The sequence below is a fragment of the Hirundo rustica genome, chromosome 13 (genome assembly GCF_015227805.2).
Source record: "Hirundo rustica isolate bHirRus1 chromosome 13, bHirRus1.pri.v3, whole genome shotgun sequence".
NCBI classification, from domain to species: Eukaryota; Metazoa; Chordata; class Aves; order Passeriformes; family Hirundinidae; genus Hirundo; species Hirundo rustica.
The window spans coordinates 3440576-3464428 of NC_053462.1; the positions used below are offsets into that span (position 1 = coordinate 3440576).

The following is a 23853-nucleotide window of genomic DNA, read 5'->3' on the forward strand; positions in this document are numbered from 1 at the left end:
AAACAGCAACATACCAAAGAAACCTCAAGAAACTCCCCCAGGAACAACAACAGCTCATCCACACAAAAGGATAATTTAGAGGTTTAAATGTGCACAGTAATTAATAACGGGTAAAGTTTCAACACATGAAAACCCCAGGCATTTGGAAGTCTTTCTGTGGGTTAGACACCAAACCAACCTCCAAACACAAGGTCTCAGCTGAGAAGTCCGTGTGCTTTGCACCTGGCCCAGCTGATGACCACAAGAACCACAGCACTGCCAGCTCCTCAAGAACACAGACACATCACCTTTCTCCCCATCTGGAAATCTCTGGAGTGTTTCATTACTCCATTGTTACACCACTGGGGTAAAACAAATGAGGAGCATGGAAAAACGAGGTGATTTCTCTGCAGAATCAATGCCAAAAAGCAGCACTAACTCCTGCTCTACTCTAAACCTGTGGAAGATGAGGAGGCACAAAGATCCTTTATTTTCCATGTAGGGACACACTAGACAGCACCTCCTAAAAACACTACTCTAAGGTGATCTCAGAAGAGATGGGGGAGTGCAATTACTACCCTGCCACAGCCAGAAAGCCTTCAATTACCTCAGAGGTTAAAAGACAAAGTTTTGTGGTTAAGATCTCGGGGTGCTGATGCACAACTGCTGCAGGCAGGTCCCTAGGGTGGGATCTGACAGTGAACCACAAGGTGACTATCTCAGCTCCAGCTTTTTAGCACTGGGGATGAACACCTCTTTGAAGGTCCTAGCCTTAATCTCAACTCAATTTTCCTAGCTACAATGCACCAAGATTAGCAATCATCGACTTCACAGGAGGGCTTCAAATTGTAATTCATTACTGCATGCAAAGCACTTCCAGATTTGCAAGTTAAAGGCATGGGAGAGAGAGCAAAGGAGTTTTGAATGGGTTTTGCTTTCAGGAATGAGCTAACAAATCTTCTGGCTTTCTCAGTATTAGTATAAACAAAATAAAGTCACTGATTTAAAAAAAAAAAGTCCTTTTCTTTCCTTTATCAAAAGGAAAGCTCTTTCTTCGGAATGCCACTGAGAAATCTTCTGAGAGGATTTTTGTGGAATGCTGTTTGACACTGAACATAAATATATCCTGAGTAAGATAACAGAAAAATGTGGCCCTTTTACATTTATGGGATAATCAGACCTGTAAGGCTGGTACCTCCAGGGCAATCACTCCAGCCTCTCTCAGTCCCCCCTTGCAGCCTGGTGTGGTTCAGAGCAGCAGGGAATCAGGCTGTTAAATGCCATGTAACCTCCCGCTCAGGCAGCTGCAAAGGGGCCAAAGCTCTTCAGGTGAGCACCCAAAATGGCAGACTCAGCTTTCACTATATAAATTCAGTATCACTGTGGGTAAAGAGTAATTGTTCCTGTCCCCCAACCAAAAGAAAAGCTGCCACATGAATTTAATTACTTTCTTTGAGTTTAAGAGGCTGGGGACTCCCCATGCCTGGAGTGTTCTAGGCCACACTGAACCCTGACAGCACCCAGAGCAACCTGGGATAGTGGAAGGTGTCCCTGCAGGGGGTAGAATGAGATGGGCTTTAAGGTCCCTTCCAACCCAAACCAGTCTGTGATTCTGTGGCTGTATGAAGATAGGAGAGTTAAAAATCAGAGATTTGCCTGTAAAAACAAGCTTTCGTCATACAACTAAAATGCATCTAGATGAGAAGAACTGCCTGCATTAAGACCAACTAACACAAACCACTCCACTGACATTTCCAGACCCTGTAAATCACTGTAGTCTGTATTTTCCATTAAGATACTCCTCAAGAATCTTCCAATTCTTGAACCACTTGCCTCATATGGTTGATGTAAATTCTCTGTGAACTCAAAAAACACGATCTTGCACCGGTAAGGGAGAGAGTTACCTACCTTAACATGCTGCATTAGCTGCTGCTTCTGCATATACACCAGCTGACACTGCGGGCACTTGAACACTCCCACTAGCAACTTGCTGGTGTTCTGCTGGAAGTGCTCTTGGAGCAGCTTCTTCTTGTTAAAGACCATCTCGCAAGAGCATTTGTAGATCACCCTTAAACAATTAAAGAAAGTCAATTCAGTCTCTCTGCCTCAAGAAGACAATGTAAAAAGTTATCTCAGCAACTGCAGAAAGGGATGGACTTCTGAGGAGGGCTGTGCTCTCCATGTATTGTCAACACACACCCACGTGGGCAACTGAACCAGTAACTAAACTGGGAAGAACATCAAAATGCCTCGGGCACATACCACAGCTTGCTAAAAATAAATTTCCTTCTATGCATATGCATAACACTGTGTGTGTGAGCACAGACAGATGGGAGCAAACACAAAGCATACCAGCCAGCTACACACTGCTTTCAATCCCACCTTTCCATAGCTCCTCCCTTAAAGCACAGATTTTTGGCACTAGCTCAAGCCTTGGAGGAAAAAGCTAGAGAGCAGAAAAATCAGGAGGCTTCTCTCTAGTGATTTTTGGGGGTAACACTGCCTGGGATAACTCTCCTCTTCCCTTCGAGTGCCAGATGCAGCAGTTGCCCTGGAGCCATCTACCAAGAGGTGCCACTGAGGGTCCTGCTGGACAAAGAGGTGACAATTAAGTTCCTTTTATGGATGTTTAGCTCTTGCCTGACCAAAGTCCTCTCCTCCTACTCAGGAGACTGTGTTTGTACCAGGCATGCTCTGGTTTGGAACAGACCCCTGCCGGCAGACAAAGCAGCAGATCATCTTATCAAGGACAGCAACCAAAAATAGAAAAAAACTGTGAGGGAAAGGGGGAATCCTGGAGCTACCCGGTGAAGGAGGAGGAGAGAGAAAGCCAAAACACTTACTGAGTAGTCTTGTGAGGCTCTGCTGGGTGCTGGCTGGCCACGTGAGCCATGGTGCTGTCGGCAGACTTGAAGGCCTTCGGGCAAAAAGAACACTTATGGAAGACTTCGCAGTGCTTCTCGTGGATGTGCACTTTGAGCATGGCGAGGGTCATGAAGACAACTCCACAATGGATGCACCTGGGGAGGCACGACAAAGAGCTGAGTTACAGCCACAGCACCACTTCCATCACACCCATGGACTGGCCCAGATGGAAGGACCTGGCTGTGGTGGGTCCTTGATTCGAGCAGTTCAATCTCTTCCATATTAATGTGCAAGAGTCAAGGAGGAATATGATATGGGAATTTTGGGCGGAACTCACGGCTAAATGTTAGCAACAAGCAAACAAGAGCTATAAAAGAAACCTTCAGAGACTAAAACAACCCAAAAAAGAATAAAGATGTGGGTCAACAGAATGCCAGCCCTGTACCTGTGAGAGCCAATTCCAGCACAGGTAGAAGTGAAAGTCTAAAGTAAAAGTACCTGATGATCTCCCTCTGGGAGCACAAATACCAGGTAGTCTCCAGTACAAAATAAAGAGAAAGAATATCCAGTCAGAAATCTTCAGCAATTGCTACTCTGCTGAGCTCCAGAAAATCACAACAGCAAAGGTACTGAAAACAGCAACAGAAACACCCAAGGAGCTGATAAAGCTCATTAAAATCATGAAGATACAGGTGCTGCCTAGAAAATACTTGTCTGAAAATGCTGTCTGGCTGCTCAGGGAAGAAAGAGGGAGAAGCAGAAAAGGATTCTTCTCAGCAGCTAAAAACAAGGCCAAGAGGAGAGCAGGGCCACCCCGCTGTCCCCAGCCTGCCTCTCCTCCAGACACACACCTGTGACAGGTCTCGCCTCATATTCCCACAAGATGGCAACAATCAGCAGCCTTACTTAATTTAACTTCAACACTCCTCGCCAGCTCTGCCTGCTGCGCTCTGAAAGATGCCACTCTCCAGCTTACAAGGGCATGTGAGGATACAGCCACGTGTCCTCACCTGCCTCGGGCGCACCAGCCACAGGGTTTGGCATCCCAGAGGTGCACTTCTGCTGATCTGGGACCAGGACAGCCTCCCCCAAAAGACAACTCCCATCATTCCATCAAAATGACACCAGCGGAACTCTGCTGAAGCCAGCACTGCATGTACAGGTGTCAGAGCAGGGGAGCCCAGCCTGGTAACGCAAGGGCCATCCTCGTATTTGTGGGACATGAGACAGGCACAAGGGATAACCTCCTCACCTTCTAAACAGATTTTCCCTTCATTCCCCTCCTTTCCCTGGGGGCTGTGTCTGCCCACAGGGGCCGTGTGCTCAGCGCTGCCACGGCACTGCTGGCACAGATGGACCCCAGCTATCACGCACTGGAACAACTCCAAGCCTGTATCAAAAACAAACAGGCTGCTGGAATATCCTTCCCTCTGAACCAGCCTCCCAACAGCGTTTAGGAAGCAAGCCCAGGCTTTGAAGTTGCACTTCAAAAGATCACTAGGCAGAAGCCAGCCTGAAGGAGCCAAACCCTCTCCCCCACACTCTTAAGAAAACACAGAATTGCTGTTGCCTTAAATTTCGAGAGGGAAGCAGTGACAGAAGCTGGTGTCACCTTTCGGGCAGCATGAAGACGTTCTGCTAGGGTAGTTCTGCCTTCAAGCCTGATCCTCATCCACGTGAGACATGGGCGGAGAGACTTTGTAGTACAGTAATACCAGGAACCACGTTATTAGGGAAGAATAAATTCCCCAAGTATAAATGGAAGAACTAATACTAATCCTGGCAGTAAGGAATGGCTGGTACATCCAGGAATATCCAACAGATTTCCTCCAAAAATACCCCCTGAGCTAAAAAGAGGTGGTTCTGCCTGATGCTTGATTTTGGGAAGCGCTTCATTAAAAATAAGGAATTAAACAAGCACTAACTCAGGGTCAAATGATCACAGGTTAATTTAATTTACAGTAAATGGAAGTCTAAACAACAGCCACGTTGTAATTAAGAATTCCAGCGCCAGAAGGACAAGGTCTGATAAACTAATTAGCTGAACAAAGTGGATGGAGGATGTCAAGGGGCTTGCCATGTAATTCCTGCAAACTGTAAATCCTGCTATCATCCCCATCACCGCTGGATCCCTCAGGACAAGGAGGGTTGGCTACAAGTCTTGGAAAGCATCCTGTAAGAGGAGATAACAGCTACAAGACGTTGTCTTAACCCTGTGAACACTTCCTACACCATCACCTTCCAGCTCCTCAGTTCTCCAAATGGCACCAAGCAGAAAAATGAGTCCCAGTTTGGTGAGGACAGCTGAAAGGGGCTTAGAAAAAGTGGGGAAGGTGGCACTTGGAGGCAAGAAGAAAAGAGCATTAAGGACAATCTTGTTGAGTTTCATTTTTAATTGTAGAAGACCATTCTCATTTTCAGTGCAATCACTAGCTATGACTCAACTCCAAATAAAACAACCAAACCCCAAATTTAATTGAAAGCATAGGTGTAGGAGCAGAAAAGGAGACAGAATAAGGACTTATCGCAAAACCAAACCTATGCTCCAGAAATTCGAGAAGAACAGGGATGTAAAGAGAAGCAGCAAAAATCATGCTGACCCTTGGAGGGATTTAAAGAATTCCTCAGCTTTTCAGCTCTGTAAGAAATGTGAAAGAAAAGAATGAAGTCACTCCGTGACTACAGGGCAGATGCCACAGATTATTTAGATATAGTTCTGCAACCAAAATTTATCTCTTCTGTTTTCAACAATGTCACTGACAACAGCCCTGCAGCAGAGACAGGCAGGGTAACAAAGATGGCATAGCCAGACCCTGACCTGTCTAGTGGACAGCTTACAGAGATGAGCTTCAGTAGATGTGAATTAGAGGAGAAGTTAAAAGAAATTCAGCTTTTAGAGAAGCTGGGTAAAGCTAAAAATTCCATAAGTATAATTTGTGAGCTTTGCCTTCGTTTAGATCTTCATTAATGTCCCTGGGAGAGAGAGTAGGTATCTGCTAATGACATCTGCAGTCAGATGGAAGCTCTTGTTGCTGGATTCCCAGGTGCCACTGAAGTCCCAAGAACTGCACCAAACCCAAGTTAATTTTCTGACATCTCCTCCATTCCCATTTTTTCATCTCAGGAAAAACACTTTTTCTTCCAGCTTTCCTCCTTCCCAGATTAACTCATTTTCAAACAATCCCAGTGTCACAGCCATATAATATGTGATGGAATTCATTCTTTGTTGTGGGGTGGGTCTCCTCAAATCAGATCCCACATTAAAAAACTTTATCTGTATATAATTAAACTCAGAATCAGTTTGTTATATGCCTCTTGTCTTCACGGTAGAAAGAAAAAGCCCTTGAAAACCTCAGTGTGATTCAGACCAAACCACACAGCAGAGCTTCCTGAATTTGCAGACATCTTAAAAGAACATCTCCAAGAGCAGAAATTGCCCTGTTTGTTTGAAATCTCAGAGTATTTAATGGCAACCAAGAGAAAAAACATAACTTTAAGGAAACTCAAAAGATCACCCAGTCTCATCATCTCCCAAGCAAATCATCATGTGTTCAGAGCTGTGCTGCAGCTCAGGTGATCTAAACATGCCAAGGAGGGAAGGCTTGTAGGGAAAAGTAACATGCTATTAGAGCAAGCAGTTTAGTTGGAGAAGAGATATTGTACCACATCCAGAACCTTGGGAGCTTTCTCCACTTGTCTCAGCTCATGAGAAATGTCTGGAGAGTTGCAGGGGCAGAGAAGGAAATAATCTATGCCCTTCTCATAAAAGCACACATCCTCAGCCCGTTACAACTGACATAAATATAAATTCAAGCCTTAAGGAGATTTACAGGATTAAGATCTGCAATCTTTTTGCTGTAAGTATCAATCCTGAGACATCCAGCTCCAACAGGAATTCAATGCAAGAGCTTTTCAGCTCAAAGACGCCACAAAATAATGTCTGCTCTCAGAAACCTCCCTTAAATACGGTTAGTAATTATTTCCCATTTCAAATGTGTTTTATCATGCAGAAAACCATGCCAGGCTCCAGCTACATCCACTTTCATTTCTGCTGTAAGTAAGACACAGTTCACAGACACAGAATGTTTTGGCTTGAAAGGGACCTTAAAACTCAACCCCCATCCACTCCCTAAAATGAGCAGGGACACCTTCCATTATACCAGGCTGCCCCAAGCCCTGTTCAACCTGGCCCTGAACACTTCCAGGGATTGGTGTCCTGGTTTCAGATGGGACAGAGTTAATTTCTTCTCAGTAGCTGCGACAGTGCTGTGTTTTGGATTCAGAATGAGAATAACATTGATAACACACTGATGTTTTGGTTTTTGCTAAGCTGTGTTTACCTTAAGCCAAGGACCTGTTTTTGTGCGTGCGTGTCTCCTGCTCTGCCAGTGAGAAGGAACACAAAACAAACTGGGAGGGAGCACAGCCGGGACAGGGACAGCCACAACCCCACAAGCACAACCAAATGGCAGAGGTGTAAATCCCAGCTTCGCAGGGAGCCTGAGCTGCACGCACCTGAAGCCAACTTTGCGGGAGTAGTGCAGGCAGTTCTCCTTGACGTGGGTCTGGAAGTAGGCGGAGCGGCACACGACCCCACACTCCGGGCAGCAGTACGGGGACTTGTGAGCGTGGATCCTCTGGTGGGCACAGTAACTGCACTGGTTGGGCAGCATCATCTGGCACACTTGACACGTCTGATGGAAGAAAGGTTACGTTAGTTAGTTATTCTCTACTTGGGGTTTTTTCCCCCAAAATTCACCAAAGAAAACTTCCAGGTTTAAAGGAAGCACAGGCATATTACTCTAGCAGCAGCATCAACTCCACAAAGTTCTTTAACTAGTCTCCTTATCATCTTTTCCCAACATTTTCCACAGTAAACCATTCCAAATAAAAGTTTCAAATTTAAACCACATCTTCAACGGTTTATTTCCTTTTTTCCCATAAAAAAAGAAAGCAAACTCTTTCACCTCTTAGCTCTGATGATGTTCTGAATGCTCAGCACTTTCATTTCCTGACTTGAGGAGCACATTTTTCTCAACAAGCACACACCCCACACCAAAACATCACAAAAAAGGAGGAAAATTAGAGCCTGACTCCAAGCACCTGCTGCTGAAGGCAGTGCAGTCCTGACGTGCACCTTGCCCATCAAAACCACTGCTGCAAAATTTCTTTGTACCAGATGAAATTTAAACTTTCCAAGACCACAAACAACATGTTTCCCTTAGAGAAACTTCCTGATGACTAGAAATCACACAAAGCCTCTTTCTCTCCCTGTTTCATCCTTAATGAAATCCATTTTTACACACGTGCACGCTATTAAAACCTCTTTGCAGAAACATCATTTACTTGACATGTAAAGTTTTTATGTGAATGTATCATCCCATTTTCAACAGCTGTCAAACCTCTGCTCCCTTTCACAGGTGTCTCAACTCTCTGTACTCCTTGAAAGCCCAGGAGCAGCTATTTGTCCTCTGTAGGATGCACATTACTGGATGCTTGAGCAGGAGTAGAGCTGGAGCAGATCCCAGCCCACTCTGAGCCCTCCAGGAGCAAAAACTCTCTTCCAACATTTATAATCCATGCAAAACCACTCCTCTAACTTAAGAAGGAACAACAGCACACAGCTAATTATGGATTACCAAATCAAGCAATTTAACTAAATTATTTCTGTGGACTTCACTGCTGGCAGCCAAGGTAAAAACATGGGACAGAAGCCCGTAAACCTGACAAAAAATAGAATAAAATTAATGGCCAACTCTGTTTTCTGTATCATTGCTATTTCGTGCAGCACCTCTGTGATGTTCCACTACATAACATCCATCAGGAAACTGTAAAAACCCCTGAAGGTAAGAAAAAGCATCACTTACAATAAAATGCAAAGCTATGACAAACCTGAAAGGTTCATGGGGTGGAAGGGAATAAAAAAATTAGGCACTCATAAGTGAAAACTGCAGAAATTGCCAAATACACGAAAAGCTTCAGACATGATCTGAGATATGTCGCAACTTAAGTTTAGAGGAGAAAGGGTTTTTCCAAGGAGAGAAATTAGTGGAAAAACCACGTGATAGGACCCCCATGTACACACCCATAGGGAATTAAAGGAAACTCAAGAGCATTTCAAATGCTGCAGAAGTCTCCTAATTTCAGCAAAGAGAACCAGTGCAAATGGGCCATGGGAATGGGAAAATGAGAAATAGAAATGCCCCCAGGACCTCTCTGCAAGGAGCTGAGCAGGACCTTTAATTCTCCAATGCACTCTCAAATCCCCAAGTAAGAGCTACAAGAACTAAGTAATAAGCAATAAATTTGTAGTAAATAAGAGCAGTAAGTAATAAGTAAAAGCAGTTGTATTGTGGTTAAGCCTTTTTTTTTTTTTTCTAACTGGCTTGAGATTTGCAATGGAAAAATTATCTTTCTGGCATTGTTAAGATGGGACTCTTCTTGCTGTGATCTCAACTAGTATGTAAGGCAGAGTCAGCACAACCACAAGCTGAAAGCACCTTTGCCCTAGTAACTCGGTGAGAAACACTCTCTCCAGATCCTGCCTTGTCAAAGCCAATTTAGTTTTGATTTTAAGTCAGTTTGAGGCTCACCTCTTCCTCCCTGGCATGTCATACCCACTGCTCCCAAAATCAATCAGCACATGTTTGAAAACCTGAATTTTCACCACTCTGTGTGTTCTTGTGCTGGATCCAAAATATGCCAAAACCACTCAGTATTTGATGAGCTCCACAGCTGGGCACTGCTGCCTGGGGATGTCAGAGGAGCAGCTTGGTCCTGTCACCTCCACAGGGAGCCATGCTAAAACCATATGGCAGAAAAGTTTGGGGACTGTGAGCAAGAGGCACCAAAATCGTGGTTATCTACTTTAGGCCTGGTAGAAAGCCTGCCAGAAAGTGTGGACACATGATAAAGGAATAAAAAGCAAGACTCGGTGAGGATAAGGCTAAATTAATTCATTGCTCCTGCAGAAACCACGGAAGGAGCTAGAAGGATTCCCACACTGACACCACACACCATAGGGGGGACATAAACCAGCCCAAGCCTCCAAATTCAGACTGTCTTGTAGAAGAGTCAAGACATTGGGCAGTAAATAGACAAAGAAGAGAGATGAGACACAAGGATAAGTGAGCAAGAATAAGGAAACACTCATCCTTAAGCAGCATTTCTTCTGGACTTGGGAAAAGTCAATGCAGCTTCTCCCTTCTGGGCACATGGAACAATCTGGGCTCCCCAGAGGAGTCAACAACCACATGGGTAAGGAAGCTCTGAGCTGCAATGGGTCAGGCTACCTGGATTTCCCAAAGAGCTTTGCAACATCTTCACAACGGGATTTTGAGGAAACTAAGGTACCACCACATAAGAGGGGTTTGCTTGGCTAAGTAAGTGGTTAGAAGAAAAGAATGAGCAGTCCTTTGACAGAGCAAGGCCCCCAGGAAGTTCTGCTGGCATTTGGGTTCTTCGAAATAACCTCAAAGTATCTGGGAAAGTTAAACAGCAAAGATTGATGATCATAACCCAGTAACTCAGCATGTTAAAGATAAGGACTGACCACGAGGGTTGCCTGCAAAAAAGAACATGCAGGGCTGAGAGTAATCAAATGAACCAAGCAAGGAACATACTAGAGCTGAGGAAGGTTCCAGCAAGAGGAAAAAAAAATGTAATTGATATCCTCCTGCTCAAGATCATCCTTTTCTCAACACCTGCAGAAGACATGAGGCCAGAGATCCCATCCAGGAGGATTACAGGAGGTTCTGCTCATCCCTTTTGTACCAGGAGCTGCTGCCCTTGTCAGGAGCCAGTGTGCAGCCAAGCTGGGCTCCCCAACAAACACTTCGTCTTGGACACAGAGAGGTTCTTCCTTTTGCAACTCTTCTGCTTCATATGAGAAATTATAACTTGGTTCCAGATGTCACATTTTTATCTCTCTCCTAGTTTTCCATGACTTTTCAAAGAAGTCTGGCAGCAATTTGAGACATTCATTAGTCAGTTATTTCTAAAACATGTTACCAGGACAGGATTGAGTTGTGTAATGTCTGTGTTTTTCATATACTCCCATAGCCTACGCTTTAATCAAGAGTTATTTATTACAAATTTTTCTTTAATTCTGGTTTGCCTGCCACATTTCATTTGGGCTTTTCTTCCACAAGTCACATCCACACACAGACAAATGCTCAGAAGCTCAGCCATTTTGGAATACTTGAGCTGATTCCCATTTTTACTCATTAGCTTCTTCAAAGGGGAAAAAAGAATTAAATATTCACTGAGATACACTGCAGATTGAAAAAATATACTACTCAAAAAAAGTCTGTCTTTTAAACCCAACCCTGCAGTCACAGAGGTGTTTGCCAATCAGGGCATTTATAGTAACACACAGTTTTGTCCCGGACAATGCCTGTGGAAGGAGAACTGGCATGAGCAAAGAAACATCCCAACAGTTTTAGTCTCTTTGCTGTTCCAGAGTTAAGTGATGATGATGATGAAGTCCACATCTACTTAAGAGCTGCCCCCAGACTACAAGGGTCCACCCTGACATGATCACCATGGAGCTTCAGTTAAAAACACTTAGGCACCAACCCTATGGCATGGAACCAGGGCTAGGAAAAAGATTCACAAGCCAAATTCTCTCTTAAAAAAAACCAAAAAAAAACTAAGGGCTCAAAGTTAAACAGTCATAGGGGAACAGAAACTGTATTTGCAGACTGCTAATGTTTTAAAGAATGCTTGCCCTAACATATTCAAACCAAAAATCCCCTACCAGTGGTGCCCTAAAGCCCCAGTTCTTCCCAAATCCAGCCTTTTGCAAGATATAATTTTTCTGCTTCAGGCAGAGCTGCAGGGGCAGCCAAGGGATCACAAACAGGGATTAGCAGGATCCTCTTGCTATTAAAAAAAAAAAAATAGTGACCAATTACTACTTGAAGTTAACCTTTAACTTCTCAGTGGCACTCCCTCACTGCCTGGCTGGGATCAAAGCCAGCAGCCTGTATCCCTTTGACTGTGGTGGTGTGATGTGCTGGCTCTGGGGGCACAGCTGGCACACCTTCATCTCTGCCCCCTGTGCTTCCCTTCCCACATCCCTCTGGGATGACTGTTTGTGGGCCACACTACAGTCAAGCTCCAGATGCTTGGAGGGCTATTTTTTACTTATTTCAACCATCCAGGCTACAGCACTGCTACACAACGTTTTACCAATGAGAGGAGAAGCAGCAGGCAGAAAACACAGTGTGATAACTGAACTATACTTCTGCCCAGGTTCTCTCTAAATGAACATGCATCATTGCATTAACATGTTCAATTCACGGGTGAAAAATACCCCTTCAACAGAAACTCAAGATTATTCATTTGAAGAAGAAAAACGTAGAACTCTCATGTAGAGATTCTATCCTAATTAACCATATACAAGTACAAGTTATTGTTATTTTCCTAGATCATAGCTGCCTATTTTGTCAGCCTAAGGAGCCAATGCCACTGAGGGAGCCTGCCTGACCTTCAGCCAAAGGATATGATCCATTTAATCCCAAACTTCTCCCATCTATTCTCTCTTCTACCTTCAGCTCACTCCCTCCTCACATCTATTCATCCTCAGCCTCATTGCTGCATTCCACCTCCTTGGTCATCAACCTCTTGTGTTTGTATTCTTGAATCTCATTAACGCTTCAACACTTCCAAATCCGGTGTCCCCCTCAGACCTACCTGCACCAAGACCAATCCCTACACACTCATCTCAGTCATCCCAACACACCAGGATGCTTGAGCTTCAGTAAGATGCTCCAATAAAAACTTATCTCTGGAAACTAAGGCTGTTAAATAAACACAAAATGCATTTTTGGTACATGGAAAAATCCCTGGTTAAAGCATCAGTGTAAATCTAGAAACTTGACAGCTTAGAGAAACAAAGAGGAATTGCAATGGAAAAATCCACTAGCATCATAGATCTTAGACAATATTGCATCAAACCAGCTTACTTCTGAATTTGCAAAATCCGTAGCTCTTTTCTCTTTTGATCTCATCCGTAATTTCAAGAATTTCAGTTTCCACATCTTTTCTTTCGACCCACTGTACCAGGTTTACGTGGCAAGGTTTTGGTTAAGAGGGTCTGCAGGGGTGGCCTCTGTGAGAAGACACCAAAAGCTGCCATTGTGTGGGACAGAGCTCTGTGATGGACCTGTCACTGGCCAAGACTGAGCCCTTGAGCAGCACCTCTGGGATAACAGATTAGGAAAAGGTAAAAGCTGCTGTGCAGCAGCTGGGAAAGAGGAGTGAGAAGATGTGAGAGAAAAAGCCCAGATGCCAGAGCAGGTTCCCCTGCACACCATCATGAATCCATGGTGACGCAGGCCGTCCCCCTCTAATCCATGGAGGACCACAATGGATGTGCCCTGAAGGACACTGCAGCCCGTGCAGGAGCAAGTTTTCTGGCAGGACCTGTGACTCCATGGGAGACCCATGCTCTTCCAGCCTGCTCCTGAAGGACTGCACTCCATGGAAAGGATTCATCCCAGAGTAGATCCTGAAGAACTGCAGCCTGTGGAAAGGACTCATGACAAAGCTGTTCGTGACAGACACTCTCCCATGGGAAGGACTCCATGATGGCACAGGGGAAGAGTGTGAGGAGGAAGGCTGGGTGGGCACTTGGTTCCAAGTAGAAATCTGAACTCCCACTTGCTAAAACGATCGTGTAGTGGATTAAATGAGTTTTCACATCCACACTTTCAAGTCACCAGTGTGACCCCATATGCTACATGGGACACATTCCCTCTCTTTTCTTACAGTGGTGACATTAAAGGCCCCAGCTCCTTCCTCCACCCTGCAGGGTTGATTCCTGCCCAACCATGACGATCATCTCACAGCCTCCCTGCTCTGCCTTTTTCTTCTCACCTTGCACCCCAATTTCTTGTCTTCCTGGCCTGTCCTTCCCAGAGAGCCTGTGTCGCTCCATCACAACACTCCAGTCATGCAACACATCTCTGTCCTGTGATGCTAACACAACCAGAGTCTTGCACACAGATCACAGAACACAGAATGGTCTGGGTTGAATGGGACCTTGAAGTTCATCTCATTCCACCCCCTGCCATGGGCAGGGACACTAGACCAGGTTGCTACAAATCCTGTCCAACCTTGCCTGGAACACTGTCAGGGATGCAGCAGCCATGGCTTTTCTGGATTGGAGACTGTGTTTATTGCCCACAGTGTTTGCAGCAGCATTAGACACTTGAGAGGGCACCTTCTCACAGCAGGACTGAGCAGACCATCACCACTACCTGGGCTCTCATTCCCCTGCCTGTCACCCACAGAGCTCTGCAGTCACAACTCAACTCCAGGTCGCCTGGGGCAGCATCACAGGTGCCCAGCTGGAAGAAGAATGCAGGAGCAAGATGAAACCATATTGGGGAACTTTCTTTTAGTGCCAGCAGACACCAGCTTCCATCCCCATCTCCATCCTACCCAGGACAACCCCCCTATCTCCAGCTGTCCCCTCCTCCTCACTCTCAGCCACGTCCTGGCCCCCAGTTCACAGCCCTGCTCCTTATCCTCTTCCCTCCAGCTGTTCTCAGTCCTCTGGGGGCTGCAGGAACACCAGGAGCCAGCACGGGTGGGTGGGGAAGGAGGAGAGAGTGGGATTGTTGCCTCACAGCAACAGATCGCACACACTGATTTAAGCAGATAATGGAGCCGCATCCCAGCTTTTCTTCCTCACCAGCCTTTCCTCCTCATCCTGATGCTTTGGTTTGGCCTTAGGTGCAGGCTCTGCTACCCTGCCACTCTGTCTTCACTCCCAGAGATCCCTGCCTGGAGCTCCATTTCCCAAATATGCTTTCATCATGACATCTTCCATCCCTTTGCTTCTACAAAATCCACAGGGAAAATTTCCATATAAAACAAAATCCATCCTCGCTAGTATCTAAGGACTGCATTAATCATTCTTGTTTTGGGACAGGGAGAAAACAGTGCTTTATGGGGTCAAGGGAATTTTTTGCTGATTTTCAACCCTCTTGTTTTCTAAATTAAAACATGAACTTGGAGGGGGGAAGGAAGAGAAAAACAGGAAAAATACAGCTGCTGCCTTTCTTATTTTGCTGCTGGGAAATTATCAGGGCAGCATGTGGTTCTACTAGCTCCTGGCAAGTTTTATCCAATAAATTATAAAGCATTGATTTAAGACAGGGAAGGAAGAAGAAAAAGAAAAGGCAGCAATAAAATTGCTTTTCAATTTCTCGTGTAGGTGGTACATAAATAGGACACGTCACAACTCATTGAAAAATTCTTATTGGAAAAAAAAGAGAGAAAAGAACAAGAAAAAAAAGGAGAACAAAAGGTTCAAGAAAATTCAGAGGTCCCGAGTTTATATTTTGTACTTTATTCAAGTTGTTAGCTACCTTGGTGGATTTTTGGTGGTCAAGCCAAATAAGAAAGGAAAAGAAAAAAGGATTAAATATCTCTGGTTGCCAGTAGATGGACAATTATGCCCGAGAGGGTCAGGAAGTACTTTTAATTCTTGCGTATGTTATTGTGCACTGGCCTCTCTTTACCAAGAAAACAAATAAGCTCTCAAAAACCAGTCTCAAAACCAGATTGTGTCTTTTGTTCCGTTACTTCTGCTGCAAAGCTCTTCGAGAATTCATTCCCCTGATGATTACAGACTGTCCCCTGATTTTCTATGTAAATCTATTTCAGTCCGTTCTTGCATCATTATTGCCCCTAAATTTAAAAGCTCCTTTCTACAAAGATCACACCAGATACAGGGTGAGAGGATACAGAGGACACTCTTTAAAGTCCTAAATGCAGGCACCAGGAGCTGCAGGGGCTTTGTTCCTCTCCTGTAATTTGAGCTCTGAAAACTGTCTAACAGCTGATGAATTGCCCAGAGCAATTCCTGTGAGTACAGGAAATACTTCTTGAGGGCAGATTTAGTTTGTGGTGGGGAAAAAAAGTGCCACTATACTCACCTTAATCCTTTGGCTGCTTCAGTGCTGAAGGAGACCCACCCTCATTTACCAAGCCTTTTCCAAGCTAACCTTGTAAAGGGGTTTTAATTTCCCCTTAAGAGATCATATTTCCATTTCTGGTCATTCTTCTCTCACTTATTGCAGTCTACCCTGATAAACAAAACAATACACTCCTCTCCAGCTCAGTTATTTCTAGCAAGAGGGAGCATTACCACAGCCCTGACTGGTGCTGAAGACTGACGTAAGTCTCCCGCACAGCTGTGTCACTTCAGTCATTCAAAGACTTCCCGAGACCAAAAATTCTGCCTTTGGTTGCTTTTCATACCATTCCTACTCAGTCTTCAAGATCATCTAGGTCCTCCTGTAAAACACCCCCCACTTTCCATGACTTCTTACTTTGTTAGTTTGGTTCAGCAATTTTTTTTAACACAGTCATCCTCCTTAAGGTCTCCTTAACACAATCATTAACTCTACAGATGCCCAAAAGATCTCATAAAATACCTCCTGAGATACCTCAGGAGATCTCATAAAAACCTGATCCCATTTGCATCTATTTCTGGGCATTTACCTGATTCTGCTCCAACCTCATAATCCAACCTCTCCAGTATATCCATTCTTCATGCAGTAGTCTAAGAACCATCTCACTGAACATCAAGGAGATGAGGATAAACTCTCTATTCCAAAAATAAAGATTAATTTGGCCTAAACGATATCTACTTAAATATCCTTCCCCCCAGCTGCCTCCCAAAAATATTGGTCTAGAATACACTGTATCAGACCAAACAGAACTGAAGTTGCATGAAACATCTGGTACCACCTCTTAAACATCTGGACAAGTATAATGCCTACTAAGAGAGCAGTTCAACAAATCCAACCTACCAGCTATTCAAATTCCTGTACTGCTTCCTTCTTGCAGTTCAGTGATGGAAAAGCAGTACACAGGCCCTACTAAGCAATTTGATTCACAAGCTTGTAAAAATTGCAGAATTGGCCTCACTAGTTGCCAACAAAAGGCCAGGTCACTCTGATCCATTAAGATGATCCATTCTAAACAGACATCTAATAAATCCAGTTCTTGATGTTTCTGAAGTGGATTACTCAAGCCTCTATCCTCCCTGCAAGCCACGGAGATCCCATCTCACCTCGGTATTCAGCTGGGAGGAACTGCCTTCATCCTACACATATTCTGTACCAAAATAAACCCTGCTGTACTCTGAGCAACTGCAATCACACACTTGTTTAAAAATACAACATTAAGGTCAAGCTCTCCATCATTTTTCCTTTAGAAAACCACAGCACCCTCTCAACCACATCATCATCACCCTCTCTTCCTCCCACTTGTCCAAATCTCCTCCTTTCCCTGCAGTCCAGACCACATCCCTATCTTTCTTCCTTCCTGCAACAGAACTGTGACCCAGCCATGCCATTCACATTTTGGCCACATCTAAGAAAGTCATTTACCCATTATCCATCCTATTTATGTGGGATTTACCCACAGCCATGTAGGAATGTAACACCAGGTGTTTCCCAAGCCATCATCTGGAAGAAAGAGAAAACCCAACAATCCCCTTTCAAGCAGCTATTGGAAACCTGAAAATGTCAGAGTAATCCACAAAGTCATGGTAAGAAATTCCAACTGAAGTGAAAAGTCTTAAGTCTCAGCACAGGGTAAGTTGTGCCATGGAGCAGAACCAGCTTAGGCTCTTCCCCCTATCCAATCCAATCATTCCTGCCTCTTATCACAGGTGCTCATCCTCCAGCTTCTGGGTAACTGAAAACAGCATACCGAAAAATAAGTCTCCTTCCTGCTATTTCTTTTCTCCATCAACCTTGTTGGATCAGCCTTTCCTTCATAGGAAGGTGCCACACCAAAGCCGTGTCCAAAACAGTTTTTGAGTTGAAAGCACCATAACTGAGCACTTCAAAGCCCATTTGGTGTCACAAGTTACGGTCACACTGGATGTGCATCCAGATTTGGTGTCATTTAACAGAAAAGCTTCCAAGAACATGGATCAAAAAATCACCTGGCTTATTTTCCACAGGTCTCCATCTTCTAGCATGAATCTAGGTACTGCAGATAAATTGCTTTCACCCTTTCCCTTCAGCTGAAGTTGCTCTTTCCATTATACATTTACCTACCCTTTCCAAGCATCCTCATTTTTTAGGAACAATCTGGTACCAAACATCTGAACAGTCACAGATTAAAAGCTCTGGCCATAATACAAAAGGGACCTGTCCCTACTACTTCTTGAAGCTCCTCAGAAGGCAGAAATCAAGCCAGGTCTTTCTGTGGAAAGCATTAGTACTTCCTTGTTTCTCAGTGAGGCATGGCAAAGAGTTTGTGCCTGAATTCTGAGATTGAATAAGAAATTAAAAAATACAAAAAAATTCCAAATTATCAGAGCGCAGTTTTTTTGCTGTCTTTAAGAAAGGCAATCATACCCCATACCACCACTTCTAAAAAAGCATTCCAACACAGTGAGATATCAGGTATGGAGGAAGAAATACACAGTTTTTATTCAAAATGCACAAGATTATGATAAAACTCTAGGTAATTAGTCTCTTGAAATCTAGGGATGTGGTTCATAGCCAAGTTTGCCCACAACAATTAATACTACTTCTGCATCCTGACAGATTGTCCCACCACGGCAGCGTGCTGTGGATCAAGCACAACAACTGGTGCGGAGTGTGGTTTTAATTAGATGCACCAGTATATAAATCAACACCCTCTGCCCTGTGGACATAGTGGTTTTGAATCACAACCAGGGCACTAAGATACGTTCACTACAGGTGTTACATCAATGCCTTCCTCAGCAACACAGTTTCAGAGAAATCAGAGAATCCCAGACTTGTTTGGGCTGGAAGGGACCTTGATGACCATCTCGTTCCAGCCCCTGCCAAGGGCAGGGACACCTTCCACTAGACCAGGTTTAATTAAATTAAATTAAATTAATTTAATTTAATGCCAGGTTGCTGCAAGCCCCATCCAACCTGACCTTGAACATTTATAGGGATGGGGCAGCCACAGCTTCTGTGGGCAACCCATGCCACAGCCTCACCCCATCACAGGGAGGAATTTCTCTGCACCCAATTTCTATTGCTGCACAATAAAATGTGCCCTGGAACTCTGCAGATGGAAACCAGAGTTTTTAGCCGCTTCTACCACATAAGAAAGTGTTCGCAAAATCAGTCACTTGACCCCCTCCTGCCTATACAAAAATTTCTCTTTCTTCTGACCAAAGCAGAAAGAACAACCCAAGGAACTGACTAAATGCAGAGTTAGGGTATTGTCTTGGAAAGGGGTGGCCATGTTCTCCTGTTCATGACACATATTTCAACAGCTTCACCTATGACCTTCTCACACCATGATTAGTAGTATTACATTAATTAATACCCTATATACAAAACCTTCAGCTTCTCAGAGCTGGGAGCTGGGAGCTACACTGCGTTGTCCATGTGGGACACGTGATGTGAAGGTCATCCCTACCTTTTCCCTTGGACAGCTCAGAGAATCAGGGACCCCTAAGAGACCACTGAATTTCACCCATCCTTTTACCCCTCAGCTCAGTGACACCAAACACCTGGGACCTGGTAAAAGGCAGTGGGATGGTTTCCATCAGCTACTGCTAAATCCAGACACACAAGGTGGAAAAGGACTCCCAGAGCAGTGCCTGCATCCTGTGGAGTGTAAGCATGGGAGGATCTAACAGGGAGGAACTGGTTTCAGAAGCTCAAAAGCAGCCTCTTTTTCCAGTGCTTCTCTTTAGAAAAATGCCACAAAAATAATCTCACATCTAGCAGAATTACTTGAAGTGAGAGGCGTAAACTCTATTCTTGGTTAAGTTACAGAATAAATTATTTGATTACAAGCTAAAAATACTTACTATAACACATTCTTTTCCTCTTTAAGGAGCCCTTGAATTGATAATCCCACATCAGAAATAGGAAGTACATTTTTAATGCCACTGATTAACATTTTAGCTCACTTTGGAGCACTCATTGTATCCTTTCTCCTGGAAGTTTTAATGCCAGTCTGCTGACATTTCCTAAAAAAAGCATTAGAGTTGAAAAATAAGTTCAGGTGTTGACAGAGTGCAGTGCTCACTGGCCTGCCTCAGGCAAGAAACCTGATTACGTGGCCACACTGATCCCTTTTGGCCTCGCCATTTTTTACAACATCAAAACCATTCAGCCATAATCTATTTTTTTTGGTGGCTGATTAGTTTAAGATAACAAAGCATCTAAATGGGACCACAGCAACCTCAATACTCCTGCAAGCCATTCAAGTGGCACAGGGAGGCTCTGGAGAGTGCAGGTATTCTGACAGCCACAGCAGAGATGTGGTCATCCTCCCAACTGATGGCATGGAGTCCTGGTTTTTGTAGCCCTTCTGGCAACCACACTGACCTGGAAAACTTTCACCTCATCCAAAGAGATAAGGAGAAAGGAGTCCTCCTCCTCTTCAACTGCAGATTAGTTAACACTTAAACAAGACTGACCATGTCTTCCAAAATAAAGGCCATAAACAAAGTGTATGGTCCTGGTACACAACAATAATCATCTTCTCTTCAACAGGAGAAACCTAAGCTGGAGTTTAATTTAAGGGGGTTCCAGCCAGGTCCATAAAGGTGGTGGAGACCTGAGCAGGGCAGCACAGAAGGAGGGCAGGAAGCCCCCACCAAGACTCTTGAACCCTGCTATGCAATCATGGCACCCACTCGCCCTGTACCACCCAAAGGGCAAATGTAGCCAGAGTGAGCCTTTCGCCCCACACACCACAGCTGTCCAATACACAGCTGACCACACCAAGAGAAACAACACCACCTGATGCACAATGCGTTGCACGAAAGGTTCTGGCACCAGTTCCAGGAAAAGTAACATTAAACTGCGCCAGATCTCCTCCAGCCACGCTTACAGCACAAAAACCTGTTTCAGGTAACGCTCCGCTGATCCTCCCCTAGAGATTTTTTGCATGCCTCATCCAAGCAATCTTTCATCTCCATCACCTTTCTCTGATACTCGAGGATCTCCATAGTCTCCTAACTATGCTCTTTTCACTGGCAAAGGGTAGAAAGAAAGTAAGCAAACAACACTAAACATCTCTTCACACGCACCCACACCTGGCCTCATGTGCATTCCAAATCCTCCCCATAAGCACTTTTTTTAGGCAAAGTGACTCATTTGCCACCACAATGCCTACTCTTCCCCTTGAGGACAATCTCTTTAAACTCAGAGAGATTTAACTAATAACATTAAAATGATGACTTACCAGTCTCTCATTATCTTCTGAGGTTCTCTGGTAATGAGCTGCTAAAGAAGTGTAATCCTGCTCCTGCTTGTTACACTCCAAACACTTAAGTCCATGACGGATTAGCCGCTGTGGGTCCTTGTAGAGAGGCAAAGCTGGCTGAGTGCTGGCAGAAATCCCTACTCCACCTCCTGAAGCAGCACTGGACTTCGGTGGAGGAGAGGACGAGAGCAAAGTCTGAGGAGCTGGAGAGACTGAAGAGCTTGTAGGAGAAGGTGAAAACATTTGGTCTACGGAAATTGGTTTCATGAGCAGCTGAGAACACTGCATGATAAATCCTTTGCTCTTATGATCTCGTGCATGTTTAAGCAAGCTACACTTATTAAAAAAAAGGAGCATAGTTGAACACTGAGTGCACATGACTTCAATGTGAACGCTTCGCCTACTATAGTGTTGAGTCAGGCTTTTCTCTAAGGCAAATGAGTCCCCACATTCCAGGCAACAGTACCCAGAGGCAGGTAAATTAATACTAGCGTCAGGCGGGGGGCTAAGGTTCGGAGTATATATCGGCACTGGATTGGCACTGTGTAGCACTTTTTGGAATGCCTCCATGACAATGGGAGCAGCTTTCTTGACTTGGTGCACCAGCGGCACTGACATCTGTGTCACCTGAGGCTGGTTCCTCCTCTGTGCCGATGTCTTCGCTGTAACAGAAGCAGCAACACTGTGGGGGACCAAGTTGAGATTTGCCAAGTGCACAGCTTTGGGAAGAAGGCTGGAGGTGGTGGTGTTGGATGGCTGTGTCACGGTACCCTGCTGCTGCCTCTTGACCCCCACTTTTATGGCACCGCCGCCGCAGTTTGGCAGTGGAGATAAGGACACGGTACATGTGCTGTTTGCAATATCCATTTTCACACTGTCTGAGTAAGGACTCATTACATTTGACAGCTGGATAGCCACAGCAGCCCCGTTTTTGGTTGAATTCCTGCCAGCCTCACCTTCTGTAACTGCATTAGTGTCAGGGGATGGGAAAGATTTGATGAACTCTTCGGCAGAAGAGGTTTCCACAGGTGACCCTTCCAAAGATTTGCCCAACTCATCATTTTCTGGCAAAATTCTAGTTACAGTCCTTTTAATTTCACCAGAAGATGTCTTGATCGTCTTTATTCTAACTTTGGGAATAGCTGGCGGAGAGCCAGCTGCCATGGAAGGAGAGCCTTTCCCACTGCTGTCGCTGCACACACTCCGAGGACTCTCAGGCTGCTTGCTAGCCTTCCTCACCACCTCCAAGGGGCTTCGGGGACTCTTTGGCGACTTGGGCATTTTTGGACTTCCCTTCGTCCCGTCTTTAAAAGGACCAGGTTCCTTGGTAAAATTTGGCTGATCGCTTTTTGGAATACACACAACCTTTTTGGCCTGAAGAGCTACTAACGCTGCCACACAGGATGACAACTTGGAATGAGCTGGCTTTAGCCTCTGCCGAGGTGGTATTGACGAAGACATGTTCAGCTCAGGCACAGACCCCTTGCTGTCTCCTAAACTATTGTGAGGGAGGTCTCCAAACACCAAGCCTTCTCCAAGAAAGCTGCTGGTATCTAACAAGTCCTTGCTTGACTCTGCAAACCTATCCACTGCTCTGTCTTGTTCTCTCCTGCTCATTTCCAGCCGATTCTCTGGCTGGGAGTGGATTTCCATCTTCTGTTCCTTTTTACAGTACTGATCAAACATGCTTAATTCGGGCTCTGGCACCTTCCTGAGATGATCTAGGACTGAAGCCCCTGTTGGTACGTATACTGAAGGTGGTGGAAAATAGGGAGTTTGGACATGTTTGGGTTTATCCCCAATACTGTTCTCTTTGAATGTATCTTCTGGTTCAGGGCTGGAAATGGGGCTAAACTGACTAAATGTTGGCAAAGGCTCTGACTTGGACTCATCCAGTTTATCAGAGTAACCTCTCGAGCTGTCACCATTAATAAAAGTTGACTCAAACTTGCCATAATTATGGACTAAAGCATGAGCCTCAGCTGGCAGATCAGAGCCACGAAACCCATTGTGTAACAGACCAGTTCCAAGGTGATTCCCCTCCTTTTCTGCCTCAAAAGACTCCTGGCGACTTGTGTTCTTCACGATCACACTCACAACAGGTGCATCAGAGGCAGGCAGAGAGTGTGACAGGGACACATTCTCATCGATGCACATTCCCGATGACTTCAGGTGGTTCTCACTCTCCTCCCCAGCTGAAGGAATGGTCTCCTTAGCATCGAGACTAGTTGGATCAGGGATGTCAAAAGCAGCCAAGAGGTCATCAAAGTCGGGGGTTTTCATGTCCCCCATGATGAAAGCTACAATTGAAAGCACAAAAAATACTTTGTCAAGTACGTTTTCCCCATGGACAAACTTTGTAAGATGCGTGTGCATCAACATCTTCTGTGACAAAAATCACAGGTGCCCAAAGCCCAGGGTGTGGGCAGAGCTGCTCCTCAGAGGTGCTTCAAGCAGCATGTTGAGAGACAGTAAGCACGCCCTTACCCCAGGATCCCCAAGAACAGAGCTGGTACAAGCACGACCTTTGAAACTACACCAAGCTCATGCAGGGGCTGTCTTTTCAACCTGTCAGGTGCATCACTAATTCAAAGCCAGCCACCATCATGAGCTCAACAGAAGGTTCTGAAGTATATTAGCTAGAGGGTTTGGGTTTTTTTTTTGTTTGGCTGCGGTTTCTGTAGGGCCAACAGGCAGCAATCGCTGCTGATTTCTCGACAGATTGTCACATTTGAAGAACTCAGTCCTTCCTCAAGGAAGAGAGGCAGG

At 44.9% G+C, this 23853-nt stretch overlaps 1 protein-coding gene across 2 annotated transcripts in view; it reads right to left on the bottom strand.

Moving 5' to 3' along the window:
• The window catches only part of ZNF592 (zinc finger protein 592), a 35750-nt gene that overhangs the window by 8576 nt on the left and 3321 nt on the right, over nt 1-23853 (bottom strand). For both annotated transcript variants that reach the window (XM_040076918.2, XM_058422343.1), the window contains exons 2-5: nt 21064-23384; nt 7360-7538; nt 2823-2999; nt 1888-2047 (exon numbers count right to left, since the gene is read on the bottom strand). In XM_040076918.2, the coding sequence (XP_039932852.1) occupies nt 1888-2047; nt 2823-2999; nt 7360-7538; nt 21064-23376 (2829 nt within the window). In that variant the 5' untranslated portion in view covers nt 23377-23384. The remainder of the gene's footprint in view (nt 1-1887; nt 2048-2822; nt 3000-7359; nt 7539-21063; nt 23385-23853) is intronic.